The following is a 24069-nucleotide window of genomic DNA, read 5'->3' as shown; positions in this document are numbered from 1 at the left end:
TGTGTCCAATGGAAAAATAAATCTATTTGGGGGATCCCCCGTTTCTGAAATATGGACTTGATTATAGCATCTTTCAGAGACCACAGTCTCTGATGAGCATGAGTCAGGTGATCTGCTAGGATGCTTTCTTTGCCTAGCAGATGGAGAGATGTGTATGGCCCTCCACTGCCCTTTATTCCAATAAAATGAGTCTGGCCTCTTCCTGCTAAATGAACAGTTGGACTCAGGTGAGCCACCAGCCAAATCTGGATGTATCTGTTACATGTACAGCTCAGGTAGGAAGAGAAAATGGTGCTCCCTGACAAGAGCTGTCCAGAAAAGTCCATCATGGCAGGGAATCTACAATACCTTGCTGTGTGTTCAGTAGAGCCTGAATTTCATCCTGCTGGGGCCAGCAAAACATACTTAACCACCTACACAGATTTCACAATGAAAAAAGTGTGTTCTTGAGTTCTTACGATGTCTAATCTCTTCTGGATGAGGTCTCCCGAATGAAAGATTCTGAGTCCAGGATTACACCTTCACTCAAGAGGCTCACCTTGTAACAATTGTTGCAGTGAAACAGGCAACAGAACAGGAACAACATCATTATGGAGGAATATTGTGAAAAGACAAAAAGGAGACGTAGGTGCTGTTTATAATAGTGCCTTAGAAAGTCTCCTCTTGCACGTCAAATAAAACAGTGTACTTACAATTGCCCTTAAAAAATGCATACATCCTAACAAATGTTACCACACGCCTTCAAATGAAGCTAACCACTACTAGCAGGACACCATAAGTAACTAACAGACATCCTTAAAGAATTAAGAAAACAAATTTAAATACAGTGCCATAAAGCCTACATTATCACTATATTAAATGTGAAATGTAAGCAATGAGGCTGCAGTGACTCATGACAGCTCCTGACATTGCCTTGACTCTGAAATGGTTGGTCTCTGGTGTAGAGTTTTGGTGCCACCACAGACCTTCTGCAAATCCTATAGTATAGTGCGTACAGATCTCCAAACAGAATCAACATTTGTAATATTTCTTCTTATTTAGTTTCTCTTTTGTTTTCACTTAGATAGATCTTTCAAATTCTGCTTTTACTGGAGTGTGTGAAAAATTCATCTCAAGAAATGGCTAGACCAATATGATCACTTGAGGCAGGGCAGCCATTTCTTCGACGGATTGAGGAAAAGTGGTGGATGGAAATGAAAGAGACCAGTGGGAATATAAATGCAGCAGGAGACGAAAAGATGAAGAAACTTGAGAATTAAGACAGATAAATGAGGTTTAGGAGACCTACATGGCCAACCAAAATGGGTTCCTGAACAAACACTATTAGTCCTAACTAGAACAATGTAGCTAATTAAAGTGCATGTGATTTAAATCTAGTTAACTTTACTTACACCAGGAAACTTAATCTGACAGGTCAATTCATGACAGTGAAGTGCTGGATAAGAGATAAGGTTGAAAGAAAATTAGGTAATCTCAGATACACTGATATATAGTTTTGGTCTGATAGGATTTATGTTCATTTTATTATAATTCAAATCAAATTTATAACAATGAAAAAGTCAGCTTATAATGCAAAATATAGCAAGTGTCCAATCTGAAATCTAAAACCATATAAAGTGTAGGTATACATCTGACTCACTTAATTCAATTAATTCTTACAGAGTTTTTTTAATATATTTATTTTATTGTGAAGGAACTACAGGAACCTGCATTGATTCAACAGCAAAAAAATTGAAGATTGTTTCTCCTCATAGCTCATCTCTTACAGAGAAGCAGGGTACAAACTGGTCTGAGGAAGATATACTTATTTAACTTTTATATATTTACTGAGACTTGACTACAATTGTGGATCCAGGCTTGATAGAACATACACAAGTTTCTGCATCTAGAAGTTTGTAATGTAACACACCAGAACAGAATCTGACAGACTTAGTTTAGCATCATAGCTATATTTCATTTGAGATTAAAATATTTTATTTTATAGAATATGTAAAAATAATAAACTTCTAATACATAAAGTGATCTCAAAATCAATTTGAATTTTCAGATTGTGTTATGAGACCAAAAGGCATTAAAAACATAGGGTCAATGAAGAAAAGTACTTACGTTGGTAATTGCACATAAAGCAGGCCTGTGCAACAATCATCCACTCTGCTCTAGTCTCACAGAAGATGGCAATGTTAGTCTTCGATTGCTGCCCCAATACTGCTAAGCCATTTCCAAAATTAGTAGCTTTAACATAGACTTCATCATATGAGAGCCAAGCGTATTTTCCAAGGATGACCTAATAAAGCAATATAAATTTATATAAGTGTAATTTAGAAAAGGGTAGGCCCCCAGGCTTTAGTGAAGATCCTTATTATGCCTTAACCCATGTGACAATATGAACGAGGTAAGCCTAAAAATATAATTATCAAAGTCTGCCAAAGGATACCATTCTTGAATTAAAACAAATTATAGCATTGTGGAAGTTCCACGTTTTGTCCCTCAAAGTTCAAGTTAAATGGCTTGGTAAACAGAAACTATGTGATTGTTGAGCGCATAGAAATTGGCTGTAGGGTGGATGTGGCATACTGTGGACCACAACCCCATGTACAAGAAGCACAACATAGATGTAGTTCAAAATGCTAGGACATCCTCTCCTCCTCTACTGTCCCTCCCAAAACATTTCCCTACTACCACCCCAGAGAACTGGCACACAGTTCTGTTCCACAATTTACAAAGACTGTGACATCTGCTAATAGGTATCACAGTTTTTGTTTCTGCTTCCCCACTTGGGAAGCATGGTATGTCTACCGCACTTGGGGTCTTCTGAGGCCATGCTAAGCACCACAGTAATTAACCCTTACGTATTTAAGATTTTAAAAAGTTTATTCCATGTTAAGAAAAGGATAAAAGCTTCACAGTAAAAAATGTTTTCAAATATTCTTTTTGCTTTACTGGTTTCCTACCAATTCATCCATCTGCCAACCCACCCTTCCCAGCACCTCAGCAGCCTATCTTCAGGGCTTCTGGGAAATCTAGGCTCCCCAGTTCCATAGCATCCATTTGGCTGAGAAGCCTGGGCTCCCCAGCCTTGGCCTAGGAAACCTGGCTTACTGCAGAGCCACAGAGCCTAGGAGCTCAGAAAGCTGACTGAAATGGACATGATGGTTGTCAGTTTCATGACTATCCACCATTAAATAGCAGCTGTGAAACTGACCTAACTCTAGTTAACTTCATTTAGAGGCTGCTTTTCGACAAAGCTGCGAGCAATAGTAGAGGCAGGTACTGGGGTTATTCATAAAGAAAGAACAACCTCAACAAAAAATGGGCAGCCAAGGAATCAGGAGCCTGGTAGCTCTAGCTCCCAAACTCCCAGCAGATCACCTGACTGGTTGCCACAAAGCCAGGGAGCCCAGGAGCCTATAAATTTTATTTCATTTTGGAAACACTAAAATATTCCGGCTGCCTCTGTGTCTTTTAAACAAAATATTACGCATTTAGCTGATCTGTAAAAATTTCAAATTTTTGGATTTTCATTCTGTTTTGGGATGAAAAAATTTCCAAAAGACTCAGCATTCTTTGCAGACCTGGAGATCAGTTTCATTCCCAGGCCTAGGTATAAAGTTGCCTGGAGCAATGAGCAGCAGGACTCATTTAGGATCATCAGCACTAAACTTTTCTCTCATCCTATTATACTAAAGGCTCCAAGCAGGGGCCTACTGCCATGTAATATTTATCGCTATCTCCTTGTGTGATTTACACCATCCACTCAAACTTAACACACTTGCCAATATAATTTGCAGAAATACATGCGAAGGTCAAAACAACAAATTATTAGATGACTGGAAAGGGATCTTTTAAATAAGCAATGGAATTTCAACTTAAGCCCTTCAACACAGATGTTTGTTTACATGTTATATTTAAAGTTTAAATTAATTTGGTGTACAACATCTGAACAAGGGGAGTCCTGCTTCAGCAGATCTTATGATGCAAACTAAATCAGTGCTTTCCTCCACCAGAGGTTAGCCATGATACAGGTGTGTTTGGGGAGTTGGGACGAGCTTTTATTAACAAACGAAATTTTACCTCTATTAGCTATCTCAGGAAGCAGTGAAGATGCAGCAGCATACACCTCAGCGCACGTTGTACAAGCCCACATGGAACACTGGGTAACAGCACATGCTGTTGTGGCTTCACAAATCGTACCTCAGCTAGTTAGATCAAAGCTAGCTTAGGTACATATACATGAACTGAAACCACATCACCTGATTGCCATGCAGATATATCCTTAATCTCCCTGCACATACACATATGAAGAACTCATTTTCCTTCTCCCAAACCCCACAGTCCCCTGCATCTTGTTTGTTTCTCTTTCCATGAAATGCCAATGTCCTGCCACCATCTATATACTGCTTCCTCCTGCCTTCCCAAGCACACATTTTTCTGAGGATGTGAATCAAAAGACTCATCTCCCCCGTCCAGGCTCCCAAACAGTGTGGCAGAAGACAGCTGGGGTGTGTGTGTGTGAGAGACAGGAAGGGAGAGCAAGGAGAATTAGATTCTCAGTAGCACAGAGGCTGCTTGCTCCAGGATGGGAAGCGTGATCCCAGTGGTTCCTACCTGCTCCTTGACCTGATCCTGGGTGCTGCAGCAGCCCCTCCAGCCCCTTCTGATCCCATTCTCATCTCCGTGTATTTATGTAGAGGCAGAACCAACAAAATATTTCCACTGCCCTTCCGATTTTGCCACCCCTGCCTCCAAGTACCCTAATTCCAAATAGCTTTCCCTTCCAATCACCTGACCTCATGTTCACACTCCTACCTAAACTGCCACACTTCATCAGATTAAGTTAGAAGATCAATTTATAAGAGGTTGTTCTTTAACCACTTGGAGACAACTCTTTATATTTTTTCTAGCACTATGACCCTCCTATTCCCCTCCCCAATACATCCATATATATATATATATATATATACACACACATATACATATATATATATATAAATACACACACACACACACACACCAGTTAACACTACTCAGATTACTAAAGCCATTTTTCCTCCTCAAGGCATACAAAAAATATTGTATAGATATTTATCTATCAAAACAGTATTTTGGAATTTTAAAAAAAAATTTTAGAATTTCCCTTGCACTGCTTCAGTATTTTTTTTAAATGGGGTAGGGTAGAATGATACTTTCTTCCTCATCATTTACCTTGATGGTTCAGAAAAAAAAATAAGTAATTGGAAATCCATATTTCAGAACCTTTGTAAGGTAATGCCTATAATGGATTTTTAAAATTATGATGGGTTAGTTTGCATTTTAATTTAGTCATTGTTAAGAAAAGGGTTTTCTGTTTTTTAAAACAAATTTACAATAACTTTGGTTCTTAATCCACAGAGAGTACAACAACAACAAAGTGTGAATGTTTACAGAGGTACTTTCCAGTGTACAGCACTTAGCACCAAACTTAATAATCAGTTTACTATATAAAGATCCCAATCCTTCAAACACTTACGTACATGCTTAACTTTACACACTTCAGTAGGCCCTATGGGGACTACTCATATATGTAAAATTAAGTGTGCACACAGGTTGTGTTAGGCTCTAGGAGGTCAAAAGTAATAGAAGAATCTCTCTTTTATCCGATATTTATATCCAAACATTGCCAGAAATACTAGGTACTGAGGCAGTGTTTAAAGGTCTCCTGAAGAAGCAGTCAATCTTAAGAGTGGAAAACAAAAAATAAATACTGCCCTCTAGTGCATCTCATTTTTTCATTTATCTAAACAGCAAAATAATTGCTAAAATTATACTGATTATGAAAGTTAATATACATGTTAATACTTTTAGTTAAACAGAAAAAATGTCATATACAAATAATATCTGGAAATGTTTTATGACATTAGAGAATAACCATTTAGTGGTTCTTGGACAAATCTCTTTCACACATTTGTCCATTCAGTGTTGTTGTAGCCAGGCTGGTCCCAGGATATTAGAGACACAAAGTGGGTGAGGTAACAGCTTTTATTGGACCAACTTCTGTTGGTGAGGGAGACAAGCTTTCAAGCTACAGAGAGCTATTATTCAGGTCTGGAAAGGGTACCAACAGAAACTGGTCCAATAAAAGTTATTACCTCACACACCTTGCCTCTCTACATATTTGTCCAGACATTTAACATATTAGGAGTGGGATTTTTTAAAAAGTGCTCAGCCTTGGAACAACTCCACTCTCACTAAAGTCAACTGGGCTAAGCCAAGTCTGAGCACTTTTGAAAATATCATCCTACAGATATTAGAGTAGTATATTTTCCAACATAATTATTTTATTTTAAAAAAATAAAAAATAAATAAAAAACTCAAGTAAACAAAACCAACTCTTGCTTCCCCACATTCATTGCTACAAATCCAAATGCGGTTTTTTATATATACACTCTCAGATAGAAGCACCACGCATATATCCAAAACATAGGAACTGCCATACTGGATCAGACCTATAGTCCATCTCATTCTCATCCAATGTCTTGTTTCTGACAGTAGTCAGTATCAGATACTTCAGAGGAAAGGTTTAAGAAACCCCACAACAGGCACATGCAGGCTAATCTGCCCTCCACATTAGGTCTTTTCCTAATAATTAGAGATCAGTTTAAATCCTGAAGAATGAGGTTTAATCTCTCTTCCAAAAATTATGTTAGCATGAACTATTACAACTTCAGATATTTTTGTTATTCATACAAATCTCCAATCTTTCTTTGAATCATGCTAAGGTTTTGGCCTCAATAACACCATGTGGCAGTGAGTTCTACAGTCCCACATTGTGTGAAAATTGTATTTCCCTTTTACTAGCAGTTTTTAATTTCCCATTTTTTAATTTCAATGCATGTCCCTCTGTTTGTGTTATGAGATGGAGAGAACAGAAGCTCCTGAGCTACCTTTTCTATATTATACATTATTTTATATACTTCTACCATGTCACCTCTCATTAGTCTTCCAATTCCAATCTTTTTACTTTTTTCATATGAGAGTTTTTCCATTACCCTAATCAGTCTCGTCGCCTTTTTATGAACAGCCAAACAGTTTCTAATTCTGGAATATCCTTTTTGAGACATGCTGACCAATACCATGTGCAATATTTTAGATAAGGCAACTGCCACTGATTATAATGGAATTAAAATATTTTCTGTATTATTCTCCATCTCATTCTTTATGCATCCTAACATCTAGTTCACTTTCATGAACACAGCTTCACAATTTCATTATAGATGACAATTTCCTAACTCAAAAAGTTTTGCAGACAACACAGGGAAATTCTTTTTCAGACCTTGTCTTAACTGATAAAGAGGAACTGATCACAGAACTAAAAATTAATGATAGCTTAGGTACACCTAATCATGACAATCACATTTACAATGCGCAAGCAGAATAACATTCAGACCAGTAATACATATACTTGTTGCTTTAATAGCACCACTATCACCAAGCTGAAAACAAATTTGAGCCAAATCAGCTGAGAGAAAGAATTTAATCAGAAAAATGTGAATAATAATTGGGAACCATTTAACAAAGCCTCAACAGATGCCCAAAAAGCCACAAAATCGAGAAAGAACAAAGTTCAAGTTAAAAAACAACCTGGTTTAGAGGGAAGTGAAAATAGCTATAAAAATAAATGATATATAACAAATGATAGTAATGAATATAAATCAGAAATAAGGAACTACAGAAAATAGTTAAGGGAAGCAAAGGGATATAAGGAGAAATCTAGGACCAGCAGAGTTAAGGACAACAAGGAACTTTTAAAATATATTAGGAACAAAAAGAATCCTGACAATGGTATTGGTCTATTACTACATGGAAATGGCAGAATTATCAATAATAATGCTAAAAGGCAGAAGTATTCAAGAATTATTTCTGTTCTGTGTTTGGGGGAAAAAACAGATGAGACAGTCTCACTATATGGTGATAACACTCTTTCCATTTGAATGGTATCTCAGGATGATGTTAAATAGCAACTACTTAGGTAAACATTTTTAAATCAGTATGTCCAGACAACTTGCATCTAAGAGTTTTACAAGAGCTGGCTGAGGATTTTGTTGGATCGTTAATTATGAGTTTCAATTAGTCTTGGAACACTGGATAAATTCCAGAAGACTGGACAAAAGCTAATGTTGTGCCAATTTTTAAAAAAGGGAAAACAGGATGACCTATGTAATTATTGGCCTGTCAGCCTGACATCAATCCTGGGCAAGATAATGGTGTGGCTGATATGAGACTTGATTATTAAAGGAGGGTAGTGTAATTAATATAAATCAATATGGGTTTATGGAACATAGACCCTGTCAAACTATCTTTTTTTAAAATGAGATTACAAATCTGGTTAATAAATGTAATTGTGTTGATATAATACACTAAGACTTCTGTAAGGCGTTTTACTTGATACCACACAACATTTTAAATTGTTAAAATTAAAATTAAAAAACTAGAATGATATAAAATTAACATATATTAAATGGATTAAAAAACTGGCTAACCAATAGGTCTCAAAAGTCAACTGTAAATGGAAATCGTCACTGAGTGGGTGTGTATCCAGTGGGGTCCCACAGGGATCAGTTCCTGGTCTTATGCTATTTAACATTTTTAACAATTATCTGGGAGAAAACACAAAATCCGTCACTGATAACGTTTGCAGAAGACTCAAAAATTGGGGTAGTAGTGAACAATGAAGAGGACACATTACTGATTCAGAGTAATCTGGATTGCTTGGCAACCTGGAAGCCACTAAACAATATGAGTTTTAATATGGCTAAATGTAAATGCATACAACTAGGAACAAAGAATGCAGGCCATACTTACAGGATGGGAAACTATCCTGGGAGGCAGTGACTCTAAAAAAGATTTTGGGGTTGTGATGCATAATGAGTTGAACATGAGCCCCAGAGTGACGATATGGCCAAAAGAACTAATGCGATCCTGGGATGCACCACCAAGGGAATCTCGAGTAGGAGAAGAGAGGTTATTTTATGCCTGAATTTGGCACTGGTACAACTGCCACCGGAATACTGTGTCCAGTTCTGGTGCCCACAATTCAAGAAGGATGTTGATAAATTGGAGGGGTTTGCAGAAAAGCCACAAAAATGAATAGAAGTATTAGAAAACATGCCTTATAGATCAGACTCAAAGACCTCAATCTATTTAGTTTAACAAAGAGAAAGTTAAGGGGTAACTTGATAACAGTATATAAGTATCTACATGGGGAAAAATACTTAATAATGGGCTCTTTAATTTAGCAGGGAAAGGTATAATAAGATCCAATGACTGGTAGCTGAAGCTAGGTAAATTCAGATTGGAAATAAGGAGTAAATTTATAACTGTCAGAATAATTAACCATGGAACAATTTACCAAGGGTCACAGTGGATTCTCCATCACTGGCGATCTTTAAAGCAAGATTGGATATTTTTCTAAAAGGTAGGGTCCAGGAATTATTTTGGGGAAGTTTGATGGCTGATTTTATATAGGTGGTGAGAATAAATGATCAAAATGGTTCCTTCTGGCCTTGGAATCTATGAATGGTAACATGTAAATTGCTTTCATGACTGCAGCTGCACAGTGGGCTAAGGTCTTAGTTGAACCCTCCAAAATAACACCCAGATTCCTTTTCTGAGTTGATATAGTTAATTTAGCACCTTGTAAGATGTATGAGTTGTTTGATTTTTTCCCTCTCCAATGTGTGCCTTACTTTGCATGTTGAACTTTATTTGCCATTGTGCTGCCCAATCATCTAGCCTAGTTAGATTCCTCTGCAGTTCCTCAAAGCCCTCTCTGAACTTGTCAAATCTAAATAACTTTGCATCATCTTCAAATACTCCTATCCCACTACTCGTCTCCCTTCCCAAATCATTAACATATTAAACTCTGGACCAGTACAGAACTTTGAAGCACTCTACTAACCTATTGCCATGATGAAAACTGACCATTTACTTAAACTCTTGGCTTTCTATTTCCTAGCCAATTTTTGATCCATGACAATACTTAGCCTTTTACTCATGACAACTTAGCTTCTTTAGTAACCTCTTGTGCAGGATTTTGTCAAAGACCTTTTGGAAATCTAAATAAATTATGTCAACCAGGTCTCCTTAATCTACTAAGTAATTGATATGTTCAGAGATACTAGAAAATACATAAATATAAAACATCTGTTTTCAGTTATATTAGTAATACTAAGCTCTTGTATAGCCCTTTTCATCTGCAGATCTCCAAGCAATTTTAAAGATGGGGAAATTGAGGCACAAAGGTGAATTAAGAGATTTTCACAAACTTGAAAATCATCTAACCACTATAAAAAGGGCCACATCATATTTATATTAGTATTAAAACACAAATGTATACATATAAAACCCATGTGCATATTTCCTCTTAACTTTAAATACACAAGGGCCAGATCCTCAGATGGTGTAAACAGTCATAATGTCATTATGTATCTGGCTTACAGTTTTGAGAAAGACTGAATTCTACTGACTAACAACATGAACAGCCAGTGATACAATAAAGTTACAAGTGTTTTGGCAGAGTTTTTTTGTGTGTGGCTTTTGAAAGCTAGAGCAAAACAGCAACTTCATGGCAATTCTCAAAAAGAGACTTTAAGCCTTTTAATAAATATGGCCCTGATCTTGAGCAAATGCCTCTACACAAATAGAGTCCCTTCATCTGTGCAGAGTTCCACTTAGGCCAACAGGTCTGCCTGTAAAAAGTCTGTGGCAGGGCTGGCACCTAGATGAACAGAGGTTGAAAGACGCAAGCAAGAACCCTGTTTACAAACAATAAGTTAATTTGCATTTCTCTGATTTTAAAAGGTAGAATGCTGCTTTCAAATTGTTTATTAAAAAAAAATTCCTTCCGTCTTCACAATCATTTATTGCCAATGTTAAAACAATTTTATCTGAAGCCAGTTCTTTCTTCAAAAAACGTGCACGCACACACACACTACCAACATACAAAAAAACTTGAATTACTTGTTAAAATAAACACTTATGGAGTTATACCTATGAAACCCCAAACTAAAGGCTAGTGTGGTTACACCTGTAACTGATGGCAAAATCTGGGCTGCAATGGCTTTATTGACTATGCATGAAAAGGAAATAATTTAGTTTGACTTTCAGAATCCAGGTTATTTGCAGCAGTAGAAACTGAAAAAACACTGTTCTCTTGTAAGCTGGGCAAATTTCATATGGAAGCCAGTGACCCACAAACATGGAGCACCTCTAGGATTTTTCTACATTCTCTTTCTAGGCTATGAGATCATTTCAAACCCAAGTCACCCCTAGAGAGTGCCTAGAGCACAAACTGCAGGTCTGCCAGACAGGACCACTGACAGGTACTATTTCCCATAACTGTATGTATATAGTGACCTATTTGTTCTTTTGTGTGAAGTGAATTTTCAAAAAAAGGCACTCAGAATTTGCCAAGCTCTATTCTCACTGAAGTCAAGGGGATTTTTATCATTAACAGATAACAGATTTTTATCAGCAGAGCCTGACCAACATTGGGTGGGTTTGAAGATTCCCACCGTTACATTTTTATTTCAAATCTTGCAATAAATTCTCTTCTGTTTGTTTTTCTTTAATTTAGAGAGACTAAACCAGTAGGCAAATAATAGAGGATTTAGTCTATTACTATTGCTTTTGAAGCATGTGACTCAATATTAGATCAACCAGATGGACTGGCCTCACAAACTTAGAACACGATCCTGTATCTACGTCTAGTCCTGGAAGGTCTTTGAGATAATGGGCCTTAAAATCACAACATTTTTAAATCTACAAAAGCTACGTTCATCTTCTTAATATTTTTGATTTTCTGAAGACCGACTCCTAGTAACTAAGGGAGCCTGTGTCTGGAGGAGGATGGAAACAAATGTATCCCAATATAACTTTTTTAAATTCTCTAATACATTTGTAAAACAGTATTTCCGTGGTATAAATACATTAAACGGGTGTTTTGAGGTATAAAAGTTTGTCAGCACTTGTTTTAGATGGTTCGCATAGTTCTCTTTACCACTGATGAGCAGTGAGGCCATTCGATATTGATAAAACCTTTATATTTTTACATGCCATCACATATTCCCCCATGTCTTTTCTGCGCTAATGGAACATTTAAGATCTATGAAAAATAAATTTATGGGGTGAAATCCTTGCTCCGTTAAAATCAACATGAGTTTTGTGATTAAGTTCAACGAGGCCAGAATTTTATGCCTTGTTTATAATCTCATAAATATGTGGTCCAATTTACAGTTTAGAGCTAACCGTCATATTTTGTTCCACTTCAGATTTGTCAATTTATTTTTTTCAAACACAAAAGCATACAAGATGAAGAAAACCAATCCTAAATGTCCTTTTCACAACTTAAATTCACTGAATCTTTCCAATTAAATTAGGCTTCCAGCTAAGTTTTCAACTATTTTCAAGATTATCACATACTGGCTTTTTGAAAAAAATCCTTCCAGGAGAAGGGAAAAAGCTTGCCAGTTCCCTTGTCGATGTTTAAAAGGTATTTTCATCAGGAAAGAAAAAACACCTGTCACTACAGAAGGAACTGGAAAACTGAATACAGATCCAGTACTGTTAAACGCAAAAAAAAGAAAGAGAAAAATTATATTTTTTCTAACTGCATTCATTTGTAGTAGTCTTGGGTATTGTTCTCAGCTACACAATATACAAATCTTTCAAACAAATGTGATTTTCTGTTTAGTATCCCTTTACACTCAGTTTAATAATCAGTATTTGCATGTGCTATCAGTGACATCAGTCCACTTCACAATAAACAGCAAATTAATATTAGGTCTGATTTTCAGAGATGTTGAGCACTTGCAGTTCCTAGTGACTTCAAATGGAATCGTGGCTACTCAGTGCTTCTGAAAATCAGAAGCATAACTTTTTACTTTTTAAAGACGATCTAACTCAACTTACTGACATCTGCACAAGCAAAATGCCTCTTCAGGGAGAGAGCATAGCCCAGTAGACAGGGCTCTTGACTGGCTTTCAGGAGACCTAGATTCTATGCCTAGATCTGCCACTGACTTACTGAGTGACCCCAAAGCAAGTCATTTCTCACCAGTCTGTACTCAGCTTCCCAACTGGCAATAATAATTACTATCCTTTGTAAGTAATTTATGTGATGTACTCATCAATCTTACATAAAAGTTACAAATTATTACGTAAATATTCAAAAGCTTACTCTGAACAGTGACAAGCTGTCTTTACAAAGAGAACTAGATGATATAGAATGATTTTAAATAGGAAAACTAGCAAAAAGACCACTGAGAATTAGTAGTTATTCAACTAAAGTAGTGATAGGTTCTAGGGCAGAGGTTCTCAAACTGGGGGTCAGGACCCCTCAGAGGGTTGCAAGGTTATTACATGGGGGTGGGGGGCCACAAGTTGTCAGCCTCCACCCCAAACTCTGCTTTGCCTCCAGCATTTATAATGGTATTAAATATATTTAATTGTGTTTTTCATCTATAAGAGGAGTCGCACTCAGAGGCTTGGTATGTGAATGGGGTCACAAGTACAAAAGTTTGAGAATTACTGTTGTAGGGGATAGGCTTTCTGACTTTAGATCAATTAGTTGAAAAATAAGGCTTCTATAAAGACATTACATCTAGATTTGTTGTAGTATGTCTGGCAGATGCATGTTAGTCTTCAAACAATTTTCAGAATCTGTTCTTTACAGCAGAGTTGCAGAGAATTACAGTAGAATCTATGGGAAGTTTTACTATTGACTTCAGAGACAATAATTAGGCCTAAGTCCCATTTCAAAAAATGTACGAGCCAAATCCTGCTGTCCTTCCTGGTGAAACTCATTGTCAAAACTCTCACTGATTTAAACAGGAGTCTTACTAGAAAAATGTGCAAAGTACCTTGTAAAACTTTTACAGTCTGATTTGTTTGCTAAACATTTTATACCACATTTTAAAGAAAAGACAGCATTTCTTAACATAAAATGAAAATGCTAAGAAATTCTAAAAACAAAGAATCTTATCCATCAGTGCCACCTCATGGACCAAAGCAGCACAGCATCAAGTATGGCAATCTTATCATAAAGAACTGTTGTCTCAAGTTTAGTTAAAATTTCCTGATTGAAAATTTAGAGAGAAAAACAAATAAGTAGGTCAATTTCTACACATTTTTCAGCTTTCCGCTACTTCCAGACACTTACTTGCATAACAGAATAGTCTAAAGCTTCCTGATGCTTAAACTTTATGGCATTAATTATGCTTAGAAAACAAACCCAGAAAGACTACTTGTGGCCAAAATGTTAATCTGTACTCAGAAGCAGGCCCAGTTTGTATGAAACATTAACTTGCTCTTGTGCTTACTTTACAGCCCAACAAAGTTGGGAACTGTGCATCAAGATAGATTATATGTACACACTCCTTATGAAAGCAAATGTTTCTGTACAGTATTTCCCTTTTACCAGGACATTATCTCCAGAGCTGGGGAAAAGGTTCCCCATCGGTTAGAGCTCCTCTGTAAGACAATTTAAAACCAAACTAATATATGCTAACAAGAAGTGGTGTGCACAGTCTTCATTTATTCACTCTAATTTAAGGTTTTGCGTGCCAGTAATACATTTTAACATTTTTAGGTCTCTTTCTATAAATCTATAATATATAACTAAACTACTGTGGTATATAAAGTAAACAAGGTTTTTAAAATGTTTAAGAAGCTTCATTTAAAATTAAATTAAAATGCAGAGCCCCCCAGACTGGTGGCCAGGACCCAGGCAGTGAGAGTGCCACTGAAAATCAACTCGCATGCTGCCTTTGGCATGCATGCCGTATGTTGCCTACCCCTGGTTTATAGATACACCTATGTATACACACACGTTACTACAGGGTATTTTAACAATGTTTCATGCTTTTATAAATAAAACACCACATGTGCATTGTTAAAAAAATCCCTGTTAACATTCAAAGTAAAGCACGTTCCCCACCAAAAGAGATTATCATCACCAAAATTAATCTTTTTATTGGACAATAGCAGCCCTTTCTACCCTTCCTGGAAGTCCTAAAGAGCACAATACTGCCATCTACGGGTTCCTGATCAGCACACACTTGATTGAGGATACCACATCTGCCACGAACTGCATTGAAGCATGCAGATTTCATGTACATATATGCAAGTCCTGATAATACCATCTCAAAATTATGTTATTAGAGAGTTTAAATAATGTGAAATAATGGAGCAAATATTGACTTATCCTCTAAAAAGTGGCATGCTTCCTAGGAGCTCACAAAAAGCAAGAGTCAATCATCATTAATGGAGGCCTGAATTTACAAAACTACAGAAAAGGCTACTGTACTGAAACAATCCCTTTATAGTATTTGAGTCGTTCAAAATGTACTATTGGAATGATTTACATTTTTTTTTTAAATATGTAGTTCACCTTTAAAGGTGACTACACCAAAAACCAAACAAACTAGACCTTGCAATTATGATCTGTGATGCCAGATTGGAAGTCCTTATGCAAACAAAACTCCCATTAAAATCTCGCATGTTTGGTGCATAACTGGACCCCTCATTTACAATTTAGTTTATTAGAAAGGCGCATACTAGTTCATTTTTTCACATATGTCTATGAAAGTTTAGAGAAACATGAGTTAAATTTTTCAGTGACTAAAAATATCACAATACAAAACTTAAACCGATTTCCTCCTCCATCTCTAGATTTTCAACAAGCAGTACATTCCCCAAAAATCAGAGAACAATTTTGCACAGTAATTGCACCATCACTTTTTCCAGTTTCACTGGAACCATAAATGAGGATATCTAAAGAATGCAAAAAGAGATGTTTAGGTTTGTCTTAAACAGCGATTAATGAAAGAGGGAATTATAACCTTTGCCATCGCTACTTAATCTCAGAAAGAAACCTAGTTTTTCAGTCTGTATCACTCTAGTTAGAACTGCTGCAATGGAGAGTAGTCTTTACTGGTTAAAAAAAAAATTAGTTAAAGGCAGACAACAAAATTACTTACCTTTTTAAAAATTTTTCCAGAGGGCTGGATTTCATCTTCCTCTTTTAGGACTTCACGTGTTCCTAAGAGTTTTTTGTCCTTAAATTTAGTTTTAGCATACTTGAAAACTTTGTCAAGTGTGTCACATCCAGGATATAAAACTGAAGCTAAGCAATGCAAACTGTTAACAGACCTGTATGGACTACCAGGTTTGTTTTTCACAGGTTTGGCTTTAATTTGTTTTGATTTTGCTACAGTCTGCCTTGAGCCAGATAGTATGTACCATGGAATGTATGTTATAAATGAGTATACCAATATTATCAAGTGTATTAACTGCAGAAGAACAGGATTGATAGTATGCTTTAGCTTCATTTTGTCTACTTGTGAAAGTTGTAGATCACACAGGAGTTTGACAAATTTGTTGATTACATGTAGATCAGGGAAGATCTGAAAGAGAAAGAAAATGTCTGTTTGCAGTGCTATTAAAAAAGTATGTATCTCCCATTTTGTGATTAAGAGTTAACAAAGTAATTAGGTCGATTTATGCATTTAAGAGTTTAGGGTAAAATCCTAGTTCCTTTGTACAAAGATCAAGCATCACACAAGGGACCAGCATAGGAATGGGGATAATAATTCTTCTCTTCCAATCTATGACTTGCAGTGTTTATTTTGATTACTCTGGCAATTATGCAGAAATCCAGGAACACCCAAAATCTACAATGACTTACTAAACAATCTTATTTTTCAATATAATATCTTGATTTAATCAAATTTCCAGGTCCAATTTTCAAACAGATGCACCCACAAAAACTGAAGACATGCTACCCTACACACGAGAATATCATAAGATTCTGTGCATAGATGTTAAACTGCAATCTTTAACTCCTTCACCTTTGAACTATCAACCTACTTAAGAGCCTGTGAAAAAAATAGTCACACCCATTGCTCCTCACACAGTCATCAGTAAAGCCATCAAATTAGTATGTTGGTCAAGTCCCTATACAACCCTACACATTACCTTGAATTGGGCTATTGCAGAGCTTTATTCCAAGGTACACAGGAAACTATGCAATTCCTCTGTATGGCACAGTTCATGCAGTGGAACTATATTGCTTCCTCTACATGAGAGCATTACATGGCCTAAAGGATTTCATCCTTGGTACTTGTATGCAAAGAGTGCATTTTTACTATAAACACAACCATCTGTAATGACACTTAATGACATGGAACCATGACAGAGGAATTAAGGTTCTAACCATATCATTATGGACAAAATTAAATACTGCTCTTGTTGAAGTCAATGGTGCCTAAATTTCAATCAATGAAATCCCCATGGTGCCTAAATCTTTGCAAAGGGTACACATATAACTTCCAAGAGCATGTGACACTTGTACACCTAGCTCATGCCAGAACTCCAGCATGATCTTCAAAGTAGGCATTGCCCTGGCTATCTCTACAGTGGGGCCCGATTCGGTAGGAGTTTTTGGAAGCTACCTACTGGATCAGGCCTCTCAAAAAATGGTTGTGTCTTTACTACGTTTAGCCCAGTTGTTAAAGCATTCACCCAGGATGTGGAAGACCAGGGCTCAAATCCCTCCCTCCTCCCTGATGTGGAGTAGGGCCTTCAGCTGGGTACCCAACATCAACACCCTACCCCCTGGATCATTCTCACTATCTGGTCCAAGGGCTATTTTATTATTCATACAAAGTAGAACAGCTTCAAACAGGAGACAAAGAGAGAGACACCCCATAGCACTGTAGTTAGGGCATTCACCTGCAATGTAGGATACCCAGATAAAAGTCCCTGCCCCACATCAGGCAGAAGAACACATATCCTGAGTGAGTGCCTCAACTTCTGGGCTAAAGGTCATAGGGAGGCCAACACCTCTTCAGTTTTTTGCAAGAAAAGGCTTAGGAACCTAACTCCAGGAGAAAGTTCAGAGCTGTGAATCCCAAGTGGAAATGACACCCATGGGCTTGTCCACATGGTTTTTTAGTCCACACTAGAGGAATGTAAATATTAGTCCGCACTAGTATGTCACATACTAACTAGCCCATATTCAACCTGCTGATGTGCACTAGAAGTTCACTAGTGCATGTTAATATAGTCCTATTTCAAACAATATTATATTAACACACCAAAGAACTTTTAGTGCTCAGCAGTAGAGTCCAGCCAAGTCAGTTAGTGCATGACATGCTAGCATGGAATAAATTTACACCCCTGTGGTGCAGACTAAAGTCCTGTATAAACAAGCACTCAGTCCCTTTGAGGGACAGGACTCAGAACCCACTCCTCTTCTCAGGATTTCCTATTGGCTAGTTTAGACAGCTGACTGTTTAGCTTGCCGTTTTTTGTACATCACCTACTTGAGCACCTAACTCTAACCCTGCATTGTATAGAGAGCCTGGGCACCTAACATAGGACTGTGGATTCCACTATGTGGCAGAGTGCCGAAACATTAGACATTGCAACACTGAACCTAAATCCCCTTTGCGAAGCTAGCCCTAAGATTTCTGCAGCGTTGTTTTGGAGGGCTGATTAATCATAAAGAAACAAAAAAATAAGTGTGCAAATATAGAGATGTATTTATTTTACATAGATAAGATAATTCTCTCTCAATAATGTTTATAACTCAATCTCCAAAGGTGGTGAGGGTGCCACAGAAGAGGTAGTCCAAGTCAGGACATGTCAGCTTTCTTTGCTAATTGATCAATGTGCTCATTTATGTTTTGAAAACCTAATGAAAAACTTTATTCTTCTAGCACAAGTTATCCATTATCTTATGGAATTAACAAGATTAAATTATGCAGGAGTAGATTCCTTCACTAGCAAAGTGGAGGAACTTGTATGTTGATGACGCCAAGAAAAGACAGTTACGTTTTCCGTAACTGCTGTACTTCAAGATGTGTTGCTCAAGTCCAATCCATATTAGGTGTGTGCGCACGCTCGCCACATGTACCGGTGCAAGAAGTTTTTCCCTCAGCAGTATCCACAGGGGACTAGCTCTGACGCCATCTGACATCGTGCCCACATGGCACGGTATAAGGGGCACCGCTGGCTCCCCCCACCCTCAGTTCCTTCTTGCCAGAAACACCAACAATGGGGAAGAAGGGCGTGTCATGGATTGGACATGAGCAACACATCTTGAAGAACACTGTTACAGAAAAGGTAACTGTCTTTTCTTCGAGTGCGTGCTCATGTCCATTCCATATTAGGTGACACCAAAACACTACCCCTAGAGGAGGCCAACACAGGAGTTCACAGATGTGTAGATTGCAACATAGCTCTGCTGAACCCAGCATCGTCCCTGGCTTGCTGAGTGATGGCACAATGCACAGTAAATGTGTGAAGAGAGGACCACGTTGCAGCTCTACAGATGTCCTGTGCACCAGGAAGGCTGCCGAAGATGCCTGAGCTCTCGTCAAGTGAGCTCTGACAATTAGAGGCTGTGGAATCCCCAATAGATCATAACAGGTCCTTATGCATGAGGTGATCCAATTGGAAATCCTCTGCAAGAACACCGGATGACCTTTCTTCCTATCAACTGTAGTGATGAAGAAATGGGTTGATTTACGGAAAGGCTTGGTACATTCTAAGTAAAAAAAACCATGGCTGGATGTCCAGAGTGCGAAGATGACTCTCTTCAGTGGTCTTGTGCAGTTTAGGACAGAACACCAGAAGGAAGATGTCCTGGTTCATATGGAAGGTGGAGACTACTTTTGACAGGAAGGCCAGATAGGCCGCAACTGAACCTTATCTTTGTAGAAGACCGTATACGGTGGTTATGAGATCAAGGCTTTAATTTCCAAGACCCGTCTCACCAATGTCACTGCCACCAGGAACATGACCTTCCATGACAGATGGGAAAGGGAGCAGGACTCCAGCAGTTCAAAGTGCGAGCCAACGAGCCTAGAAAGGACCAAGTTAAGATCCCACTGGGGGAAGAAAGCCCATACCTGTGGGAAGAGTCTCTCCAGCCCTCTCAAGAATCTGATCGTCATGTCATGGGAGAACACAGTCTGTTCTTGGATCGGTGGCTGAAAAGCGGAGATGGCCGCAAGATGCACTCTAATGGAAGAATGTCCCAGGCCCTGGTTCCTCAAATGGAGCAGGTAGTTCAGGACACTCTATATGAAGGAGCAAGAGGGAGAGAGCTGCCCCATTCAGACGCCCAGCAGGAATACGTCAACAACTTTGCCAGGTAAGCAGTCTAATTGAGGGTCCCTACTTTCCAGAAGGACCTGTTGGACTCCTTCTGAACAGGTCTGCTCCTCCGGGTTTAGCCACACGGCATCTATGCCAAGAACTGAGGTTGGGGTGTAAGAGCTAACAGTGGTCCTGCGACAGCAGGTCCAGTCGGTTGAGCAGGGTCCAGGGAGGGGCCGCTGACAGGATTATGAGCATGCCCAACCAATGCTCGCAATGCCATGCCAGGGTGATCATGAAAATCTGCTCCCATCTCTCTTTATCTTTGCCAGTGCCCTACTGATGAGTGGAATTGGAAGGAACACATACATCAGGCTCCATGACCACCACAGGAGGAAGGCATCGGAGACCTTGCTCAGACTCTGTTGGGAACAAAACCAGTGGCATTTCCTGTTCTGTCTGGTAGCGAACAGGTCCACTTGGGGAGTTTCCCACCTTTGGAAGATCAAGCAGGCTACTTCTGTATGGCGTTACCACTCATGACGAGAGGAGAAGTCCTTGCTGAGCTGATCTGCCAGCATATTAAGTAATCATCAAGTGATCCATCCCCTGTTGCTCATTCCCAGCTTCTGGCAAACAAAGGCTAGGGACACCATTCCTGCCCATTCTGGCTAATAGCCATTGATGGACAGTGATTCTTGAGCAAATGGTCATATTTATAGGTAAAGCAAACAGATATTTATGTTTTTTCCCACTGGAAAAATATCTGAACTGTTATCTCCAACCCAGGGACCACTCATGTGGGTATATTATTGAGCCAGCTCCCCTTTTTGCCAGGTTAATGGCAATTAAGAAGACCTTACAGAACACAATCCAATCTCAGAACTGATGGACTGTCAGCAAGAGGAGATATGCGCCTATTCTTTCCTGATAATTTATTCACAATGTGATGGTCTAACTGTTCATTTGAATCAAAACCGGTTTGTGGGATACCAAGACTCTGAAAGACGCTTAGTGCACACAGCACTGTCCACTATCTTCAAACAAGCATGTAAGAATATTTTTCAGGCGACCTCAAATGCTTGTAGGTTCTTTATTAATGATAATGGTGTAGGAGAAGGAAAGAATCCAGCTTTACTGTGAAGAAGCCAAGTTGAGTTTCTAGGGGTAGCAATTACAAAAAAAAAAACAAACATCTTTTTATGTATAGACTCAGCAATTCTTATATGAATATGATTCTTATCTCAATGCAGCCAACCACAGAGGCATACATAGTTGTTTTCACAGAAAAATCACTTTCTCTCCTCTCTACAAAAAATACTTTTATATTGACATTTTAAAAAATGAATAAAATATCATTTTCATTAAGATACAAATGTTTGTAGATTAATTTGTTCTATATAACAGACTAATTTTTTAATATGAACTACATGATAGTGACTGTAACATCAGATATTCCTGAAATTCAAAGTAGGAAAATGTAACTAAATAGTGAGCAGTTGCTGAATATAAAGGCCAAATGCAAGTCAGACTGTCTCATTTTGTGTAGGACTGGTTCCAAACATTTGGCTTTGGAGTAACAAGAAGCCATATTGGTCCTGGAGTGGTAGAACTGTTTCTGGAATCAGATCCTGTATTAAGTATGAGATGCAAGATAGCTCAACAGCATCAGTTAAAATCTTTGAGGAAAAGATGCTACTAATCAATGCAAGAACACTGCAGAAAAGTTAAAGAGATAAGTCTGTTTATGTGCACATGCACACACAATCACTAAACAGCTGTACATGATACTTTTTGTTGGAGTAGTACTGAAATGTGAGAGAGAGAAGACAAGAAATCCTCTCTGTTCTCTCCCTCAGTTCTCCAAGTCAATGCAAGTCAGGCATATTTATTCTGGATCTTGGGGAAATGTGACTGGCAGTTTCCAGCGCTGATCCTTCCTTCTTAGACTATAATCTGTGATTTGACCTGGTGATGTACTTACCATGCTAATACTATTCTACTCTTTACTTTCAAAAGTAAACTTTTGTGATGAAAGAAAGAAATCCTTACAAAAATGTGTTTACTAACTGATCTGCTTATCTTGGCTCGAGTGATCATGAGCTAATTCAGTTCAAACTAAATGGAAGGATAAATAAAAATAGATCTGTGACTAGGGTTTTTTATTTCAAAAGGGTTAATTAAAAAATTAAGGAAATTAGTTAGGGAAGTGGATCAGACTGAAGAACTTGTGGATCCAAAGGCGGAGGAGGCCTGGATTTACTTCAAGTCAAAGTTGCAAAAACTATCAGAAGCCTGTATCCCAAAAAAGGGGGCAAAACTCATAGGTAGGAGTTGCAGACCAAGCTGGATGAGCAAGCATCTCAGAGACGTGATTAAGAAAAAGCAGAAAGCTTACAAGGAGTGGAAGATGGCAGGGATCAGCAAGGAAAGCTACCTTATTGAAGTTAGAACATATAGGGATAAAGTGAGAAAGGCTAAAAGCCATGTAGAGTTGGACCTTGCAAAGAGAATTAAACCCAATAGTAAAAGTTTCTATAGCCATATAAATAAGAAGAAAACAAAGAAGTAGGACTGCTAAACATTGAGGATGGAGTGGAGGTTAAGGATAATTTAGGCATGGCTCAATATCTAAACAAACAAAGGCTAATGAGCTTAGGGATAATGGTAGGATGACAAATGGGAATCAGGATATGGAGGTTGATATTACCACATCCGAGGTAGAAGCCAAACTCAAACAGCTTAATGGGACTAAATTGGGGAGCTCAGATAATCTTCGTCCAAGAATATTAAAAGAACTGGCACATGAAATTGCAAGCCCATTAGCAAGAATTTTTAATGAATCTATAAACTCGGGGGTTGTACTGTATGACTAGAGAATTGCTAACACAGTTCCTATTTTTAAGAAAGCAAAAAAAAAAGTGACCCAGGTAACTAAAGGCCTTTTAGTTTGATATCTGTAGTATGCAAGGCCTTCGGAAAAATTTTGAAGGAGAAAGTAGTTAAGGACATTAAGGTCAATGGTAATTGGGACAAAACACAACATGGTTTTACAAAAGGTAGATCGTGCCAAACCAATCTGATCTCCTTCTTTGAGAAGGTAAACTGGGGACGCACCACTTGGAAGTAACAGAGGAGGAGAAGGACCTCGGAGTATTGGTTGATCACAGGATGACTATAAACTACCAATGCGATATGGCTGTGAAAAACACTAATGCAGTCTTGAGATGCATCAGGTAAGGTATTTCCAGTAGAGAGAAGGAGGTGTTAGTACCATTATACAAGGCACTGGTGAGACCTCATCTGGAATATTGTGTTCAGTTCTGGTCTCCCATGTTTGAGCAGGATGAATTCAAACTGGAACAGGTACAGAAAAGGGCTACTAGGATGATCCGAGGAATGGAAAACCTGTCTTATAAAAAGACATTCAAAGAGTTTGGCATGTTTAGTCTAACCAAAAGGAGGCTGAGGGGAGATATGATTGCTCTCTATAATTATATCAGAGAGATAAATACCAGGGAGGGAGAGGAATTATTTAAACCCAGTACAAATGCAGACAGAAGAACAAATGGACATAAACTGGCCATCAGGAAGTTTAGATTTGAAATTAGAGGAAGGTTTCTAACCATCAGAGGAGTGAAGTTCTGGAACAGCCCTCCAAGGGTAGCAGGGGAGGCAAAAGACATATCTGGCTTCAAGACTAAGCTTGATACATTTATGGAAGGGATGGTATGATGGGATAGCCTAATTTTGGCAATTAACTGATCTTTGACTATTAGTGGTAAATATGCCCAATTGCCTGTGATGGGACACTAGATAGGGTGGGATCTGATTTACTACAGAGAATTCTTTCCTGGTTGTCTGGCTGGTGAGTCTTGCCCACATGCTCAGGGGTTAGCTGATCAACATATTTGAGGTTGGGAAGGAATC

The 24069-nt window shown here is 38.1% G+C and overlaps 1 protein-coding gene across 10 annotated transcripts in view; it reads right to left on the bottom strand.

Annotated features, from left to right (window-relative positions):
• The window catches only part of ACSL3 (acyl-CoA synthetase long chain family member 3), a 113622-nt gene that overhangs the window by 55409 nt on the left and 34144 nt on the right, over nucleotides 1-24069 (bottom strand). For all 10 annotated transcript variants that reach the window (XR_007775780.1, XR_007775781.1, XM_050964037.1 and 7 more), the window contains 2 exons: nucleotides 16014-16439; nucleotides 2107-2284 (listed from right to left, as the gene is read on the bottom strand). Coding sequence is in view for 8 of the 10 variants with exons in the window: in XM_050964037.1 (XP_050819994.1) it covers nucleotides 2107-2284; nucleotides 16014-16364 (529 nt within the window). In the remaining 2 variants the exon portion in view is untranslated. The remainder of the gene's footprint in view (nucleotides 1-2106; nucleotides 2285-16013; nucleotides 16440-24069) is intronic.

This window comes from Gopherus flavomarginatus, chromosome 8 (genome assembly GCF_025201925.1).
Source record: "Gopherus flavomarginatus isolate rGopFla2 chromosome 8, rGopFla2.mat.asm, whole genome shotgun sequence".
NCBI classification, from domain to species: Eukaryota; Metazoa; Chordata; order Testudines; family Testudinidae; genus Gopherus; species Gopherus flavomarginatus.
The sequence above is the reverse complement of the archived record's forward strand: the minus strand, read 5'-3'. Positions and strand labels throughout refer to the sequence as shown.